A 16219-nucleotide genomic window follows, 5' to 3' on the forward strand; every position below is an offset into this window, starting at 1 on the left:
TGTTTTGCCTCTTGTAACTGGCCCAAAGCTTCCAAAGGTAACATCGAGGATGTTTTCCACTTCAGTGTAAAACTTGAAATTAGCAGCCTCTGATGATGTCAATTTGGAGTTAATCTTCTTTGAATCATTTCGATGTTCTTGAACTTTGATGATCGAAAAGTTGAAATGAGAGGTAGAGATTGTCCCACTGGGCGTGCCAGAATTTGTGGACAATAAAATTGCGTCAAGAAAATAATCAAAACCGAAAAATATTATAACACTCATATTACTTAAAATCAAATAATACGATTGTTCTTGACGCAATTTTATTGTCGACTTAGTTATATCATGGTGCAGAGTAAATTTTAGGCGGATTGGATCATGACTATTTATTTATTCAAAATATTTTGAACCCCCTAGTGGTACCATTTGCCAAATCAACAAGCGGTACCATTTGGAAGACCTAGTTTATTGTACAACTTGTTCAACCATGGCTGTCAAATTTATCTATGTTAATTTGTTCAAAAGATCTATGCACCTTTTATTTGGATATATATTACGGGAATTTAACAAATGAGTACCTAGAGTATCTGTTTGTTGAATTGTGTATGGTAATTTCTTTGATTAGAAATGATTTATTAAAACCTTTACGTGCATACCACGAAACTGTATCACTTGTGTATATCTTGACGTTCTCTAGTTGTATGCACACTTTTAAAAGGCATTGTCAGGGCGAGCCATGGGGCGAGGCGCACCAAAAACGCCCTGAGGCGATGGTGTGGGGCTAAAGTCTCAAGAGGCGTACGCCCAGCAATTCGGGGCGTACACCCGGATGTCCGGAGCATACGCCCGGGCGTTTGAGATGCGTTTTTTTAGTGAGGCGTAAGCCCCAGAGACTTTTTCAAATTAAAACAAAATTTATTGAATAAGTCCTTCATATAATACCTAAATTCTCTAAAGTCAGCTTGGTAATTACTCAAAAGTTTTAAAAAGGAACTGAAATGTATTAAATTTAAAAGTCAAGACCTTTTTTATTGATTGAAGCCCTAATTCATGGTCTTTCCCAATTCTTTATTTTGTCTGCTAGTCTGCTAATATCTCCCAAAAGCAACGAATATTCAATTATTATTTTTTACAAATACAAAGAGAACTACGTTCTCCTTCATAGCAGCTAGTTTAAAGTTCAAATTGCAGGTTAGTCATCCTTTTTGTTCTTTCATGTAGAAAAAATTATTCTTTTCGACTCAAGTTACTTGTGCTTATAAGTAGCGTATAATAGATTGTTTTGACTATTTTTTTGTGGGGATGGAGCACATCTATATATATATTTCACATATTTATAATTTTCTTCAATTTTTATGCAATTTTTTCTGTTTATAAATATTTACTGTAATTATATTATTTTATAAAATATTATAAATTAAATACCTATGGGGCTTACACCCCGTGCCTCGAGGATTACGCCTCGCTGAGGCATATGTAAAACGTCTCGTCTTACGCCCGCGCCTTTTAAACCACTGGTTAGAGGTAGTTAATTGGGGTTAATTTACCCCCGCATTTGATGTTAAGATCAAACCATGATTATTAATCATAATTAAGTGATAAATTGATGTGACAATTTGATAGATTTACTATGTCCAATGACAACAGTATATTCGAAGACACATAATGTACAATATCGAGTGCGAGTAAGTTTCTTCTATTAATTGATAATGTTAGATTGATTTTGCGAGCATAATGGAGTATGTGGTAGCACAAATTGGAAGTAAACCCTCGTATATTTTACCACTAATCTGGAAAGAGATTGAATCTTATAGTAGTTGGGGAGGAGATAGTTGTTGCCTCTAAGATTGATGAGAAAAATAGAAAAGGGCATGTAGTAGTTTTCATATTCTAAAATGAAAAGAGAACGAATTAAAGAATGTTTTCGTGTCTAAAAACAGGCTACACCAATCCTTGTAAAAGTGAAGAAAATTCAGGACTGAGAGATATGATAGGCTAGCATTAGAGTATTCAATATGTAACTTCATTCCAATAATCAATCATGTGTCTACTGAACAGCAAGGCATTTTAACTTTGCTCACGGTTACATGTAGTTATCATTAAGGAGACCTAATCGTTAAAAAAGTTGTTTTTACATCGTCAATGTCAAAAGGTAAAAATTCTTAAAAAGGAAAGCAAGAATCATAACTGCAAATATAAAGCAAGTTAAGTTATCATGTCATATGATAATTCAGAACTTCGCAGTGGAAACAAGATGGAAGAAATCAATGAAACATTTGAGACACAAAAATAATGGCCTGGCTACAAATGCAGCTGATAAAAAAATGTACAATGACGTCTATAGTCGAAAGAGATAGAAAAGAATAAGCTATGTTAAAACTTTACAATATTAGGATCTAAAAGAACCGTGGGAGCACCATAATCTCTCTAACACCAATTACCTATCACCTTGAAGGGGTTTCTGATGGCTGACAATTCAATGCAGAACTTGAGGGAATAGAAGGCATAGATCCATTATCTTGAGGAGGTGAACTGCCCCATTTGGGCTCTGCATCTGATGGCTCAATCACATGCACTGTGCCATCACTCATACCAAGAGCAAATTGGTTGGAATCAGATGGATGTGCTGCTATCACCACAGGAAATGCAGTGCCACCGCCGCTGCTAAAACAACGTGAAATTCAGATTAGTTGGCCACAGTTCCAAAATATAACCTATAAATTCAGATAAGTAACGAGCATGTCATTATTACAAGTCACCACCTAGAGAGAGCAGGACTAAGACAGAATACTGGAGTGCAAGTTCAGCGACGTGTCGGGAAAAGCGGACATAAGAAAGGGAGCTTCAAGTACCTGGAGTCGGTTATCCAGGAGGATGGGGAGATTGACGAGGATGTCACGTACCGTATAGGGGTGGGATGGATGAAATGGAAGCTAGCGTCCGGCGCGTTGTGTGACAGGAAGGTACCTCCAAAACTTAAAGGTAAGTTCTATAGAGCGGTGGTTAGACCGGACATGTTGTATGGTACAGAGTGTTGACCAGTCAACAATTCTCATATCCAGGTGACAAGATGCGGGAAGCTAGGCTTAGATGGTTCGAGCACGTGCGAAGGAGAAGCCTGGATGCCCCAATAAGGAGGTGTGAACAGCTGGGCTTGACGGGTATGAGAAAAGGTAGAGGGCGGCCTAAGAAGTATTGGGGAGAGAGGTGATCAAGCAGGACATGGTGCTACTTCAGATTTCCGAGGACATGGCTCTTGATAGGAAGTTGTGGAGGTCGAGCATTAGGGTTGTAGGTTAGGTTAGGTGGTAGGAGGCTAGTCTGATAGTGTTTTGTCTTAGGTTGCTAGTGGCTCCAGTTGTGTCCATATTACTTCATTAGGGTTGTAAGTTAAGTGGTAGGAGGCTAGTCTGATAGGGTTTTGTCTTAGGCTGCTAGTGGTTCTTGTTATGTTCATATTACTCCATTGTGTCTGTAGTACTATACCATTGCTACTGCTTATTGTTATTGCTTTTCTTTCTATTTTCTAGTTATAAAATTGCTAGTGTTATCTTTTTGGCGTCTCTTATGTTACTGCTTCACTGTCTCTTTTTATCTTCTTGAGCCGAGGGTCTATCAGAAACAGCCTCTCCACTCCTCCAGAGTAGGGGTAAGGTATGCGTACACACTACACTCCCCAAACCCCACTTGTGGGATTTTACTGGGTTGTTGTTGTTGTACCTAGAGAGAGCGTCGTGCCCTCTTTACCAAATATAAGCTGAAATCCAAGAGCTCACTTTGTTTTAACAAACTACTGTTCTGCGGCGTATTGTGCATTCAGTCAAGAACTTTCCAGCGAGTTTCTCTTCCTCAAAATTGTCCTCTAGAAAGTGCAAAAATTTACGAGGAAAATGATTATTTTCCTTTTGAACAAAGACATGCAAGAAAATCATTTTCCTTTACAGTCCCCTACTGTAATTTTCTTGAGAAATATATTTTCAAGCGACTAAGCTGGCGTCCAAACAAAGCCAAGTTTCCAAGAGATCAATTAAGATCTGGCATCAGCATTTAGGCATCTTGTAGTATCATATATTCAATGTAAAGATAGAGGTGAACGCTTGGAATAATACTATTCAAGGGCTGTGTGCCATGTTTGATAAAATCTCGCCATAGGAACTGTCCCCGGACTAACGTATCTGTTGGTCTCCTCTTCCCGCTTCTCCTGAACTCCTTTGTTCTTTTGGTTTTTAGGGGAGGGGTTTGTTAAGTTTGGACCTAATCTTGAGTAAAATTTTATCTCAGGATCTCTGGGCGGGGTTACAGCTGGACTAGGTGACTAAGCAGTTCTTTTGAATTTTTCCTCCTTCCGATTTAGCAAATTCCAATGACCTACTTGCACACTCTCAAATTTCCTCAGATCAATCCACTGAAGCACCTAAGGAAGGTGCTGGAGCTATTTTGGCAGAGGAGAGAGTGGCTGTCTAATGGCTTTGGGTTCGCTTTAATTGCTTCAAAATGCAGCTTGATTTGGAACCCATGACCTAGGGATTCTTATGTATTGCCTGGAAACAATGAATTTAACAAAACAACCTGAAATACCTGCTAACTGAAGAAGATATGTAAGCTGAGGGTGCAATTCTACATCGAAGTCTGAGACTGTCTGCATCATATATTCCAATTGCACCATCGCAGAATCCAGTAAAGACCAGCAGGCCATCACATGAGTATATAGCACTTGAAATAGGAGCACTGAGTGAATCTCTTGGATGCCACTGCAACCAATTAATGCTCAAATCATGTATATTTGAACCAGGAAATAGGAAAAGTAGGGAACTCGAGCGTCAAACTCTGGAGTACATGATAATGAATATATAGTGTTCATAATAAAATATGCAACATGAAAGTTCTCGTTTGTTGAGCCATGTCAAGCAATATATATGCAGCTTACTGCAAAGTATGTAAAGCAAGAACGGAAAATAGAAACTAGGAAAAGCAAAAATGTCAACACAGCAAATGAATTAACGATGCCTATCTACAAGGGGAACAAAGAACAAAGATAACTGCACTTAGTCCACAGCAACTCTGGTTAGCATTGCTTAATAGATCCTAAGTGCTTAATGATTATTTACTGTTATCTTTCTCAAAAAAAAAGTGCTTAATGATTTGTTTTCGATCATACTCTTGAAATACAGCTAAGCTTTGTAACACAGGAAACTTACTCTAAACAAACAAGAACCACCAATATATAAAATAACCATTCCCAAACTCTATGCACATTTAGAAACAAATTGGGTCATTATGGAATTGGACTCTGAAAAGGGAATTAAGTCAAAATAAAACACCTGATTTCTAAGCAATCATTACAAACTCTGTGTATTTAAAAACAAAATACAATAAATTAATGTGAAGCCTTACTGCACGCAGACATTCAAGTTGGGTATCATAGATTCCAATTTGGCTTTCATGAACTACTAGTATATGAGATTGGTCATTATGGAATTGGACTCTAGTTTCTCCAACTAAGGGACCTTGGTGACCTGGCGGCACTTGGATAGGCCTTGCTTTTTTCTTTTCCCAGCCATCAACACTCCAGATACATAGCTGCATCACAGAACAAGCACCAAACATCATGCTATTAGCATGTCATTGAAATTATACAGCATTACTACTATAGCATCAAGATTGTAAGGTTGCGATAGAAGCCCCATTGCCCAGCCTAAAGGAATAGCAACTAAGACTCGTGCATAAGTGCATACCAGCAGTGCTGTGCCTCAAAAAGGAAATGAACACGAGAAGGTAAAATTAATCTAAGAGGAGAAAAACCACCAACTTGCCTGTGCATCTGCACCTGAAGATACCAGTACATTCAAACTCTGTGAAAATGCAAGGCCTGTGATCCGTTTCTGGTGACCCTTGAGCTTGGTTTTGACCTATGACAGGATCAGATAACCAAAAGGGTGCAACATTATTTCACATTGAAACCATAAAGAAGCAAACAGAAAAGATCCATTACTAGAAAATTCTAAAGGACATGCAGGAATAAGGAAAACAGAAAACGAAGTTGATAAGCATAGCGCTTGAGAGAAATATAATGAAATAACACTCTTGCTTTGATATTGATGGCATCTATATATTGCTGACCTTAAAAGTATGTTTATTTTGAGGGTAAAGGAGAAAAACCAAGGGTGGTTACTGTGAACTATTAACAATTAATCCAATTGTCTATGAATAAAAGATCAGTAAGGATATTATACTTTCAAGCTCCATCCAGTTTTAATGAATTGATAATGCTAACGTGGAGGGCAACCAACACCTCCATTTTTACTTCCTTCACAAACGAGTGAAACCTTATCCCTCGACATTTACCCCCACTCCGGTAATCCCTCCTCTTTACAACCCAAAACCAAACATAGCATAAGAACTCATTCTTCCAATTATTTATCTAAAACTTTACTAAAACAATGAAGTCCAATGTAAACTCGGAGTTGTTAGCTGGCATATTTAAAGACAAACATGTATGAGGATACTCCCACCACACATAGGTAATAACCATTGTAAAAAGGGGGAGGAGAAAGAGAACAACAACGTAAAATCCCACAAGTGGGGTCTGGGGAGGGTAGTGTCTACACAGATCTTACCCCTACCCCGAGGGAGCAGAGAGGCTATTTCCGATAGAAAGAAATCATAGAAATAATGACAGCATCATAAGAACCAGAAAATAGATGAAAAGCAATACAATAACCAGTAAATAAATGAAAAACAATAACAAAAATAAGTTTCAGTATCAGGACAAACGGTGAGAATTTAAATACGCAACACTGTCGCTTCGAAATGAGATATGCAACCTAGGACCAAACACAAAAAAAAAAAAAAAAGACAAAAGTAAGTACCTCATCAACCCTAACATTGTATATCTGGATAGTGGAGTCCTCCATTCCTACAGCGATAACATTGTTATCTTGAGGATGAAATGCCAAATAGGTGGCTGCAGGAGGTGGCGGCATGAAAGTTGTCATCACCTAACCAGAGTTCATGTGTCAGTTCAGATAAACCAACTTATCATCATCAAAATTAATTCTGGAAAAGAAAGGAAAAATCAATTTTGTACATAATAAGAAAAAAAAAGTTGACAAATTTTCATTCAAGAACTAAACTAGATCTTCCACTCCTTTTCCAACAGAGGGTCAACAAACCTTAAAAGTCATCATGTTAAACAAGGAGACCTTCCCACCAGAAGCAGACATGACATAAGAATCATTTTTAGATAAAGCAATACATGCAGCTGCATCTTCAGCTGATTTTGCGTCACCGACATCGTTAGACATGAGTGCTCCATTTGTCGGCTGCCATAGTTGTGGGGCAATTGACGCAGAGGACTGAAAGAAAGAAATAAGGAAAGCAAACCAGTCAGTATTTGCTGACAACAGGAACTTAGCGAAAATTTGAGGCGAGCCATATTGATACTCCAATTTAACCTTTCCAGATGGATTTCGCTCATTTCTCTGCCATTTCCAGAGCTTATGAATGGCATTGGAGCCCAGTGCCAGCACAGCAAGCCCAGAATTTGTATAGAGTAGCCGCAGCACCTGCCATCGTTACAATTCAAATGTCTTTAGGTTGCTGACGAAGACCGTCAATCGAAGAAGCATGTGCCTCAACAATACTAATAGCAATAATTCATATACCATCAAGAAAGACCTAAACATGCAGTAGGAGATTCAACAACTAGTGGCCAGGAACAATTATGAGTTGTTGAAATCTAATTGAGTAAATAAAGAATGGCCCATCTAACAGCTTAAGCTATTAATGGGGTCGTCAAACAATTCAACGGTATTAGAGCAAGCAGACTCGGTTAAAGTCTCTCCGTCACCATTCGTCAAAAAAGAGTTGATGCGTGCTTGGCCATGAAAAAGAATTGGCACATGAGAGGACCTATTCGAGATATAATTGAGTAAATAATATATCTGTCTAACTATTAACCTTTTATATGAGGTTGTCACAACTCAATTCAACAAGGAAAGGTTATGATAAAAGGCCACCAAATCTAGCCTTCAAAGGAAAAACTACCACAACCAATGAAATTAAAAATGCAGATGAAGTTTTATAACAACCTTGCTGGCTGACAGAGAGTCTGGCAACTTTAGCGTTTTAAGCTGAGATGAGTCAGCAATGTCAGAGACCTTCCAGCTTTTAATCTTGTCCATACTTTCTGCAATTCTAGGTTTCACGTCAGGAACTCTGCTGCTTTCCATAGTGGCCTATTGATGTGACAAGCATGATAAGTCAAATATCATAGAATCATACTTCAAATGACAAAAGATCAGGAAGCACCATGAACTTTCCTGTCATAAAGAGGGGAGGGGGAGAACCATGGCAAATGAAAATACCAGATTGCCGATGGACATTGATTGCTGAGTTCTATCACTACGTTCTATGATTGGAGGTGCAGAGCCAGAAATATTAGGAATTGGACCTAAGGAACCAGCAATTGGAGGCTGCAGTGTGCATCAAGATTAAAGATGACCATTATATTCAGTGGTATGAATATGACAACTAAAATTGGTTAAGGGCCTTGTATAGTAAGAAACCATAACTGCCCAAATGGGGAGAAATACTACCTTAACATTGACTTCAGAAAGCGCACGAGAACCCTCAAATGCCCTGCTCTCCAGCATCCTCAGCATTCGCTGTCCATCAGTGTTTGCCAGAACCTTGATTCCATTATCACTCGTCGTGAGAGCCAGCAACGAGCCTTCCTTATTGAATCTTAGTCTAGGACTGGCCTGAAAAGAAAATTGGAGTTCACAAATTCTCAGTTTTCAATAATATGTCCTCTATCAAACAAATGAATTCAAAAAATAGCAATACTAACAGGCAATCCACCATCGCCATCAGTAGATGTAAGCATGTTGTTATTATCCATATCCCAAAACTTTATCTGGAACTCATCACCAGCAGCTAAGAAACGATTCTTTGTTGTGTCAAACTGCACAACACCTAATGAACGCTTTCTAAAGCCAGCGTATGTCCTCTTGATTGCTCCTTCACTCTCATTCCACTCTACAAGGTGGGATTCACCTTCTTTACTTGTGCCACACGAGAAAAGTCTGAAAGAAAATGGGAAAAGTTAAGAATGACTATGAATACATCAAATGCAAACAAGTTAGTCTTGTTTTAGTCTTTTAGAGCATTGATAATAAATCCATAGGCCTCTTTCCAATCCAATTTTTCTACCTTCAATAAGCACCTTTAACTCATTCACTATGGCGCTTAATCTTTTACCATTGCACCTTTTGAATATAAACTACAAACCTACAGAAAATCAATAATGCAGGGTGCTATCTGATGAGAAGCTGTGTCCAAATTAAGGTGGGAAGAGGAGCTCCAGGAAATCGTCAAAGCTGAGGAAATTTCATGGAGGAAAAAATTCAAATTTATCAAGCTAAAACAGAAAGATTGAAGTCTTCCAATACTTCAAACATATCCTTGATTCCACAGATGAATGATGATGAATAAAGACAACCTGCTTGAACTCTTTTTGCCTAAATTTATAAAGGAAACCCGAGTTTCTGGAAGCTATACTAGTCTGCACTTCCTTGATGTGGTTTTGGTGGAATAAAAATATGTTACTTGTCAAAACTCAAAAGTAATGCAGAGGACAAGTACAAGAGACAAAAAGAAAGTGCAGAAATATAACACAAAAAAGAACAGGAATAGTGAGAAAATTTGGCAACAATAAAATAATGGGGTTATACCAAATTTGAAGTTAAAGAAGTGGTAGATTCTAGAATCATTATGGTACTTTAGCTTGGCATAACGATGGAGAAATAAAATGTATTACCAAACATTGCATCACAAGGATAAGATCTTATCGAAGAAATAGATGAGGCAAGATTACATGCATTGCATAAAAATAGTAAAAGCTTCCTTACTTGTTTGAAACAAATAAGGTCACTTACTAAACAAGGATCAAACTGTACTGGCTTTTGGACCAACCTCGTTCCATCAGCACTATATGCCATTGTTGTGCACCAAAGACCGGGGGCATCATAATCTACTCTTGATCCCATGCAATCGTACAGCCAGGCTTTTATTTTACCATCAATGGCCGTAGAGAAAATAAACTGCAAATATAAATTTCAGATAATAGTCTTCTTTATCGAACAGAAAAATCATAAAATTATAAGATAAGACCACCTTGACTCTCATTTTAAGAAACCCAATGAAAGTCATTTAGCAGCCTGAGAGTCAATATTGTGAAAATTAACCACACAATGCAATCGGTTTACCTGGATATTCTCTTTATAGTGAGGGCAGACAGAATATACAGGAGCTTCATGCCCCTCAAACATATATTGTCTACGACCACCTACTGCATCCCAGACCTGTTATAAGAAAGCAAATAATGAAGAAAAGAATCCTACAGAATTTTGGAATTATAATAGTACCAATTATTTTCTTTATTTCATAAAGGAAATCATAAAACCAATAATATGTTATCATGTCAAGGAGCAAACCTTGATTGTTTTGTCATCCCCGCACGTTACTATGCAGAGTTGCTTATTAGGATGGGCAAAAGCAATATCATTAACGCCACCAGCATGAGCATCAATCTATAACACGGAAGAATAATGAAGACTTGATGAGTTATGTAATTATTGATGTGAGGATGTGAGTGCAAAGAGACAGCGTCTCGCACGGCTTACTTCTAGATGCTGTCTCAATTCTCCTGCTGGGCTGTATGTATATATTTGAATAATGTGCTTGGAAAAAGCAACTCCTACAGAAAGCAAAAATGACAGAATAATGTGTACAGTTGAGTTCCTAAAGCTACAAAAATTTATCACAAAAGAAAAGATGAACCAATTAAAGTCCACCTTACCAAGTATAGAACCATCTGGGCCCCATACACATCGATTGACTGATATAGTGGTATCTTTGACTAAAGCTGTCTGAATGATAAGCAACCAAAGCATGTCAATTTGGGATGCAAAAAGTGAATCTCACAACCCAAAGAATAAATCCCCGATAAAATGAATCCTACTAATAATCGGAAAAATAAGAAAGAGTATTTGGAGTTGTTTATTGAGGCGTATTTAGATTTATGTTAAAAAAATATTGTTAATATGTAAAGTAAAGTAGTTCACTGAAAGATGACATGCCGAACCAAATAATATACAGTAATTCTGAATTAGTTTGATATCTCACTTTAGGGGACGGGATTCGAAGTAAATTATGATGGATTAGAAAGCAAAATAATTCCACTAATTGGGGATCAAATAAGCATATTGGAATTCAGAAACTGCATGAAATACCCACCTGGAATGGCATTGAGCATGCAGATATATCCCAAACCTTGAAGGTCTTATGCACTAACCGTTCTCGAGATCCAACTTCCCAAATGCTAATGTCACCAACATTGGTTCCGACTACATGGAGATACAGGAAAAAATGGAAATTAGGATCAATAGAAATTCGAAACCACACAACCCCCCCTCCCAACCATGGATCTCATGATCTCATCTACAAAGTACTTAATGATAAATCACATTCTTTAACAGGAATATGCACATAAACATCCAACAGTGATAAGTAACCCTTCCCATACTAACTATAATCTATAAAGGGATCATTCAGAATCAACCTAGAAGAACCGTCTGTTGTTGTGGATGGAAATCCATGCTCATAACATTGGATCCTTGGCTAAGATTCCGCACAACAGTTTTGGGAAGGTCATCCGGTGAATACATATGGGGAGGATGAGTTGAACCAGAAAAGGATACCTGGAAAATAACAAAAGGTTGTGTTTGCTTGCCTTGTTAATCAGTTAAAAGGAGGTCATTTAATAACTCAGGTAAGGTAATCTCGCGAACTTTCTACTTCTGCCTCGCTTCAAACTCACCTCATCAGATTGACCAGCACGCATTCGTTTCATCAAATGCTCTGAATCGGCCATTTGATAGTCCATTCCAGGACCCCCTGGCGTAGTTCTTGGATGTTTTAGAAAGGCAGCTGACGACATTACAATAGACAATTTTAGTTAAGAAAATAGTAACTTTCTGGAAAAGCAACCACAATTTCCACCAAACCAATAACAATATAACAGACCAGCGCCAGGAGCCTGCACAAGTCCAGGGGGACCTGGAGCAACAGCAGGATGAGGTATATTAGGATTGGCACTTGACATCCACCCTGCAATGGCACTTGGTGAAGGAGAAACAACTGGTTGGAATGGCTGCATTAAGAAAACTAAAACAACTGAGACACCATGTGTAATATTAAAAAAATGGTTAGCAGAAAAGTAAGAAGTTCTGTTATTAAGATAATAAGATAATAACATGTTTAATCTCCACTCACACTGTGAACTCCAAGAGGAGGAAATGCCCCAGGTTTTGGAACTGGTCCACCAAGCGGTGCATTTACAGGGGGGGGAGGCCGAGTTCCATTGCTAGAAGCACAAGTATGATCAGTAAATAGTGTTTTAATATCAGGGTTTGGACGTGGATTCTTGCATAGCTGATGCTGCCAGTTAAGACTGAAATTCAAATCACAAAAAATTTAATAATGTAGTCTTAATAATATCTATGATTGGGAAAGAGGTTACTTAAGAAGAAAAATAAAAACAATAATAATAATAATAATAATAATAATAATGTAGTCTTAACAAGAAAATCAGATTAACACAGAAGGGGATGTCATCCCCTTCTATAGATATCAACAGCTAACAGCAACAAGCAATTATGATTAGTAGTGGCGGAATCATGGACCCACCATGTCATTGCTCATGATACGAATCAAGATAGCCACCAATCACTTTGGATTTCCGATTGGAGGCTACTTTCGTAATGGGCGGCTACATGTGCAATTTGACCAACAATTGAAGACTACATTTGAAAGTGTCGGCTATATTTGTATTTGGTCATCCTTTGTAAATAGTGACTACACTTAAGTTCCTTAGGTTAACTTAGGGGTATTTGGGTCATGTTAGCCAAAAACCCACCCTAGTATAAAACTATAAATAGTCCTTAAGTTCTCATTTTAGGGTTAGACTACATTGATGATTATTGAGTTCTCTCTGTGAGATTGCAATGGTGGTTTCCCATTGTTGATGACAACTTTTCAAGGTGTGTTTTCGAGTGGAAATCCTTCCATTTGAAGGTATATCCTATAGATTAGGTACTATAAGTCTTGCTATTGTTGGGTGATCGATTATATCAATTGTTTGACATTGCACCTTATTTGGGTCTAGTCTCAATTTCTATCCTTTTTATCCTTGTTTCTTTAATTTCTGCATTTTAATTTGTATCAGCTCAGCTAGGGGTTGAAACTAACTTAATTGGCGCCTTCTATTTGAGGTAATTTTAAAAGGATTGATGGTACAAAAGATCATTCCAAAGATCTCTCACATACGAATAAGAAATATAAGAAGCATATAAATATCCCAAGATGGAGAACCTCAGCGGATAAAATGAAAGACATAAAGTTCACATTAGCATAGCACCTCTGATTAATCAATGTCCGCAGTCGTGAAGCTTTGAAAGAAGGAAAAGTTAACTTGTCACGGAACAAAGGATTTGCCTCTATAAGCTTTTTTAGTTCTACCAGCATAATATTTCTTGCCGACTTTGTATCACCATATTTGGAAAGCTGCTCGTTCTGCCTAGGGACACAACAAAAGATTTTTCAACCAATCATCAACAAAAGAAGAGAGCACACTTCAAATGTCAAAATATAATACCTAAAATTGTCGAGAGTCAGTAACTGGGTGATCTCTTTGAAAAGATCTTCATTAAAAGAAGCAAAAACCTTAAGGTCCTTCACAAGAATCTCAACTGCTTTTACTCGATCATTCCTGACAAATACGTTTCCAAAACCACCCAAATGATCAGAGGTGCAGATGAAACTTTTTAATCAATTTAATGGTGAATGACATTTTTTTATCAAGTAAATAATGGTGAATGACATTTGAACTCACTTGTCAAGAGCTTCAAGATACTTTTGCTTTCGTATTTCAAAGAAGATCTTCATTGAATAGCGGTTGTCCTCAACCTTTGTGAACCCACTTAGGTATCGCTCAACTTCATCCCATTCACCAGCTTGCACTTGATCCTCAAAGTATTTCATATTGAAGAAGAAACCAGATTCTTGCTCCAACCTAAAGTTAATATTCATGCAATCTCATGGTAAAATGGAACTTTACAAAAAACAAGAGAACTAACATTACAACCTCTTGGTACTAAGTAAAAGTTATGTCATCTAACTGGCTGTCTAGACTCTAGCTAAATGAGGAAATGAGAGAATGTAAAAACAAATAACCTAAAATAAACATTCCTAATATTTCACCATTAAACTGAAAATTCTGTAAACAGCACAAATCCACATCTGACTCAAGGCGATCAGTTGACTACATAATTCATAGGGTCTAAATCGAAAAGAACTAGAAAATGGAAAGACCAGTCATATAATCACTTTTCATTCGCAAGATTATAGAGGTATTTGAATATTAACGATAGAAGGCGTACAGAATGGAAACTTACTTATGAACTGCCTCTTTGAACTTTTCCTCATCCAAAAACTGGAGGATCAAAAAAACCAGTTCCCTACTTAAGGAAGACATGGTGACAGCTCCAGGAACTCCTAGCCACTCCAGTGCAAATGTTGGATGTTAATTAGCAGAAGCAAATAAAAAGTAACCCAGTTTTTCCACCAATAGAGCCCCTTTGCTCCAAGTAATCACCTACTTAATTTAGATCATTTCCCCAACAAGCAAGAAAATGTTCACCCGAGACAAGAATATGTCTTCTGAGTGCTCAAACTTCTCACAACATTGCACAAATAATAACTGTTATAAGCAGAAAACACAATGTACTAACACTTGGGATCCAACAGAAATCACTTGAAACTTTACTCTTTCAACTTCACCACCAAAGAGTAGTGCAAAAAAGAATCATACGCTTAGCTTTCAGAAACCTCTCAAATCAACGAATTCGATTCAAATCCCAAGAAGATGCGACACGCCAAACCCCAATCAAAGCACCCACAAAACAAAGTCCGCAACTTTCTTGGAAAATGAGCTCCTCCAAATCCCCAAAATCCTCAAATTCCTAAAACAAAGTCAGAAAATGCAATACATTAAAGAAAAAAAAAACTCACTTCAGTTTTTCTCTAAAGAACTCATTTTTATCATAAAACTACCAATAATGAGAGCAAAAGGTAATCTTTTTCAGATCTGGGTATGCGAAATACCTAAACAAGAATGCATATTTTGAAGAGTTACAGGTACTTTATTTGTTTATGACAACCCCACGAGATGTTTTAACAATGCAAAAGCTAGGGTTTTTTTGTTTTTTTTTTCCTCAGAAGAGAGGACTAATACTGAAAGGGACTTCCTTTTCTTTTCCTCTCTTTTTTTTCTCAGCAGACAACCACCCACTACTCCTACTTCTCTTTTTTCCCTTCTTTGTAATCACTCTTTTTTTCTCTTTCTATATTTATAGTATGTGTTCCATTTTTCTCTCACTAGAAGTGCTCAGTGTTGCCTTTTATATAAGAAGGTGGGTGGGTTTTTGTTGGGTTTAACATTTTTCTTTTCATAAAAACACGTGTGATCTCAAATTCTTTGCAGATTGATAAAATGACATGGTGGTGAGAATAGAGAATGTCACAATATGCTGTGATGCCGGGTTTTTTTTTTTTTTTTTCCGTATGTTATTCGGTATCCGCTTTGGAGCCTATATTAATTTAAATTTGTATTGCCTAAAGGTATTAAAAGAGGATTTAATCTTTGTTTTTTCCTTTTTCCTTTTGATAGCTCAAGCGAGCCTCCTTTATATTTCCCTTTAACTTTTTCAACCAGAATTGCCTCCTTTGATGTGATAATTGTTAAATCCTTGATTTTTATGATGAGTATCTATCTTTGCTAACTTCTCATCATTGACTTGCTCCAATTATCTATAATTGAAAAACAATAGTACTGTTTCATGATAATATTTTCATAATTCCTTAGTTTTGAAGATTATTATTCTAATTTTTCTAAATTAAGAATATTTTTCTTAGAAAACCATATATATATATATATATATATATATAAAGAAGTTATTAGCATTTTTGAAAGGTACAGTGATATTGCACTTCCATAATGAAAATGGATTTAATTCCTTATATTACTATAGTACTTCTATATTACTTTTGGATATAGTTTAACGTAGAAAGAAAATCAAAAGTAAAAGTGGCAAAATATATTTCCTCTTAGCACTTT

General features: G+C 37.0%; 1 protein-coding gene across 4 annotated transcripts; it reads right to left on the minus strand.

The window, feature by feature from the left end:
- Nucleotides 1-2178: 2178 nt before the first annotated feature.
- On the minus strand, nt 2179-15498 carry LOC107793024 (protein TOPLESS-RELATED PROTEIN 2). 4 transcript variants are annotated; one of them, XM_016615296.2, is made up of 26 exons: nt 15208-15498; nt 14499-15065; nt 13937-14116; nt 13700-13813; nt 13463-13621; nt 12319-12496; nt 12070-12196; nt 11864-11973; nt 11606-11744; nt 11281-11390; nt 10844-10913; nt 10668-10741; nt 10479-10574; nt 10251-10346; nt 9958-10085; nt 8834-9068; nt 8580-8744; nt 8349-8456; nt 8073-8219; nt 7437-7547; nt 7155-7337; nt 6852-6980; nt 5796-5891; nt 5377-5562; nt 4561-4733; nt 2179-2643 (listed from the first exon to the last, which is right to left on the minus strand). In XM_016615296.2, the coding sequence occupies exons 2-26, from the start codon at nt 14576-14578 to the stop codon at nt 2427-2429; spliced, it is 3411 nt and encodes a 1136-aa protein (XP_016470782.2). In that variant the 5' UTR covers nt 14579-15065; nt 15208-15498; the 3' UTR covers nt 2179-2426. The 4 variants fall into 4 exon arrangements, with proteins under 4 accessions (XP_016470782.2, XP_016470781.2, XP_016470780.2 ...); XM_016615295.2 differs by having other exon boundaries at nt 2179-2646; nt 15208-15494; XM_016615294.2 differs by having other exon boundaries at nt 10668-10913; nt 15208-15494.
- Between the last annotated feature and the right edge of the window lie 721 nt (nt 15499-16219).

The sequence above is a fragment of the Nicotiana tabacum genome, chromosome 23, assembly GCF_000715075.1.
Source record: "Nicotiana tabacum cultivar K326 chromosome 23, ASM71507v2, whole genome shotgun sequence".
Classification (NCBI taxonomy): Eukaryota; Viridiplantae; Streptophyta; class Magnoliopsida; order Solanales; family Solanaceae; genus Nicotiana; species Nicotiana tabacum.

Coding starts and splice junctions, on each gene's coding strand:
- LOC107793024 (XM_016615293.2), bottom strand. CDS start 14,578: ATGTCTTCCTTAAGTAGGGAACTGGTTTTTTTGATCCTCCAGTTTTTG. Junction 13,814..13,936: donor TATCTTGAAGCTCTTGACAA/GTGAGTTCAAAT, acceptor CGTATTTGTCAG/GAATGATCGAGTAAAAGCAG. Junction 5,563..5,795: donor CTTCAGGTGCAGATGCACAG/GCAAGTTGGTGG, acceptor TCTGTGATGCAG/CTATGTATCTGGAGTGTTGA.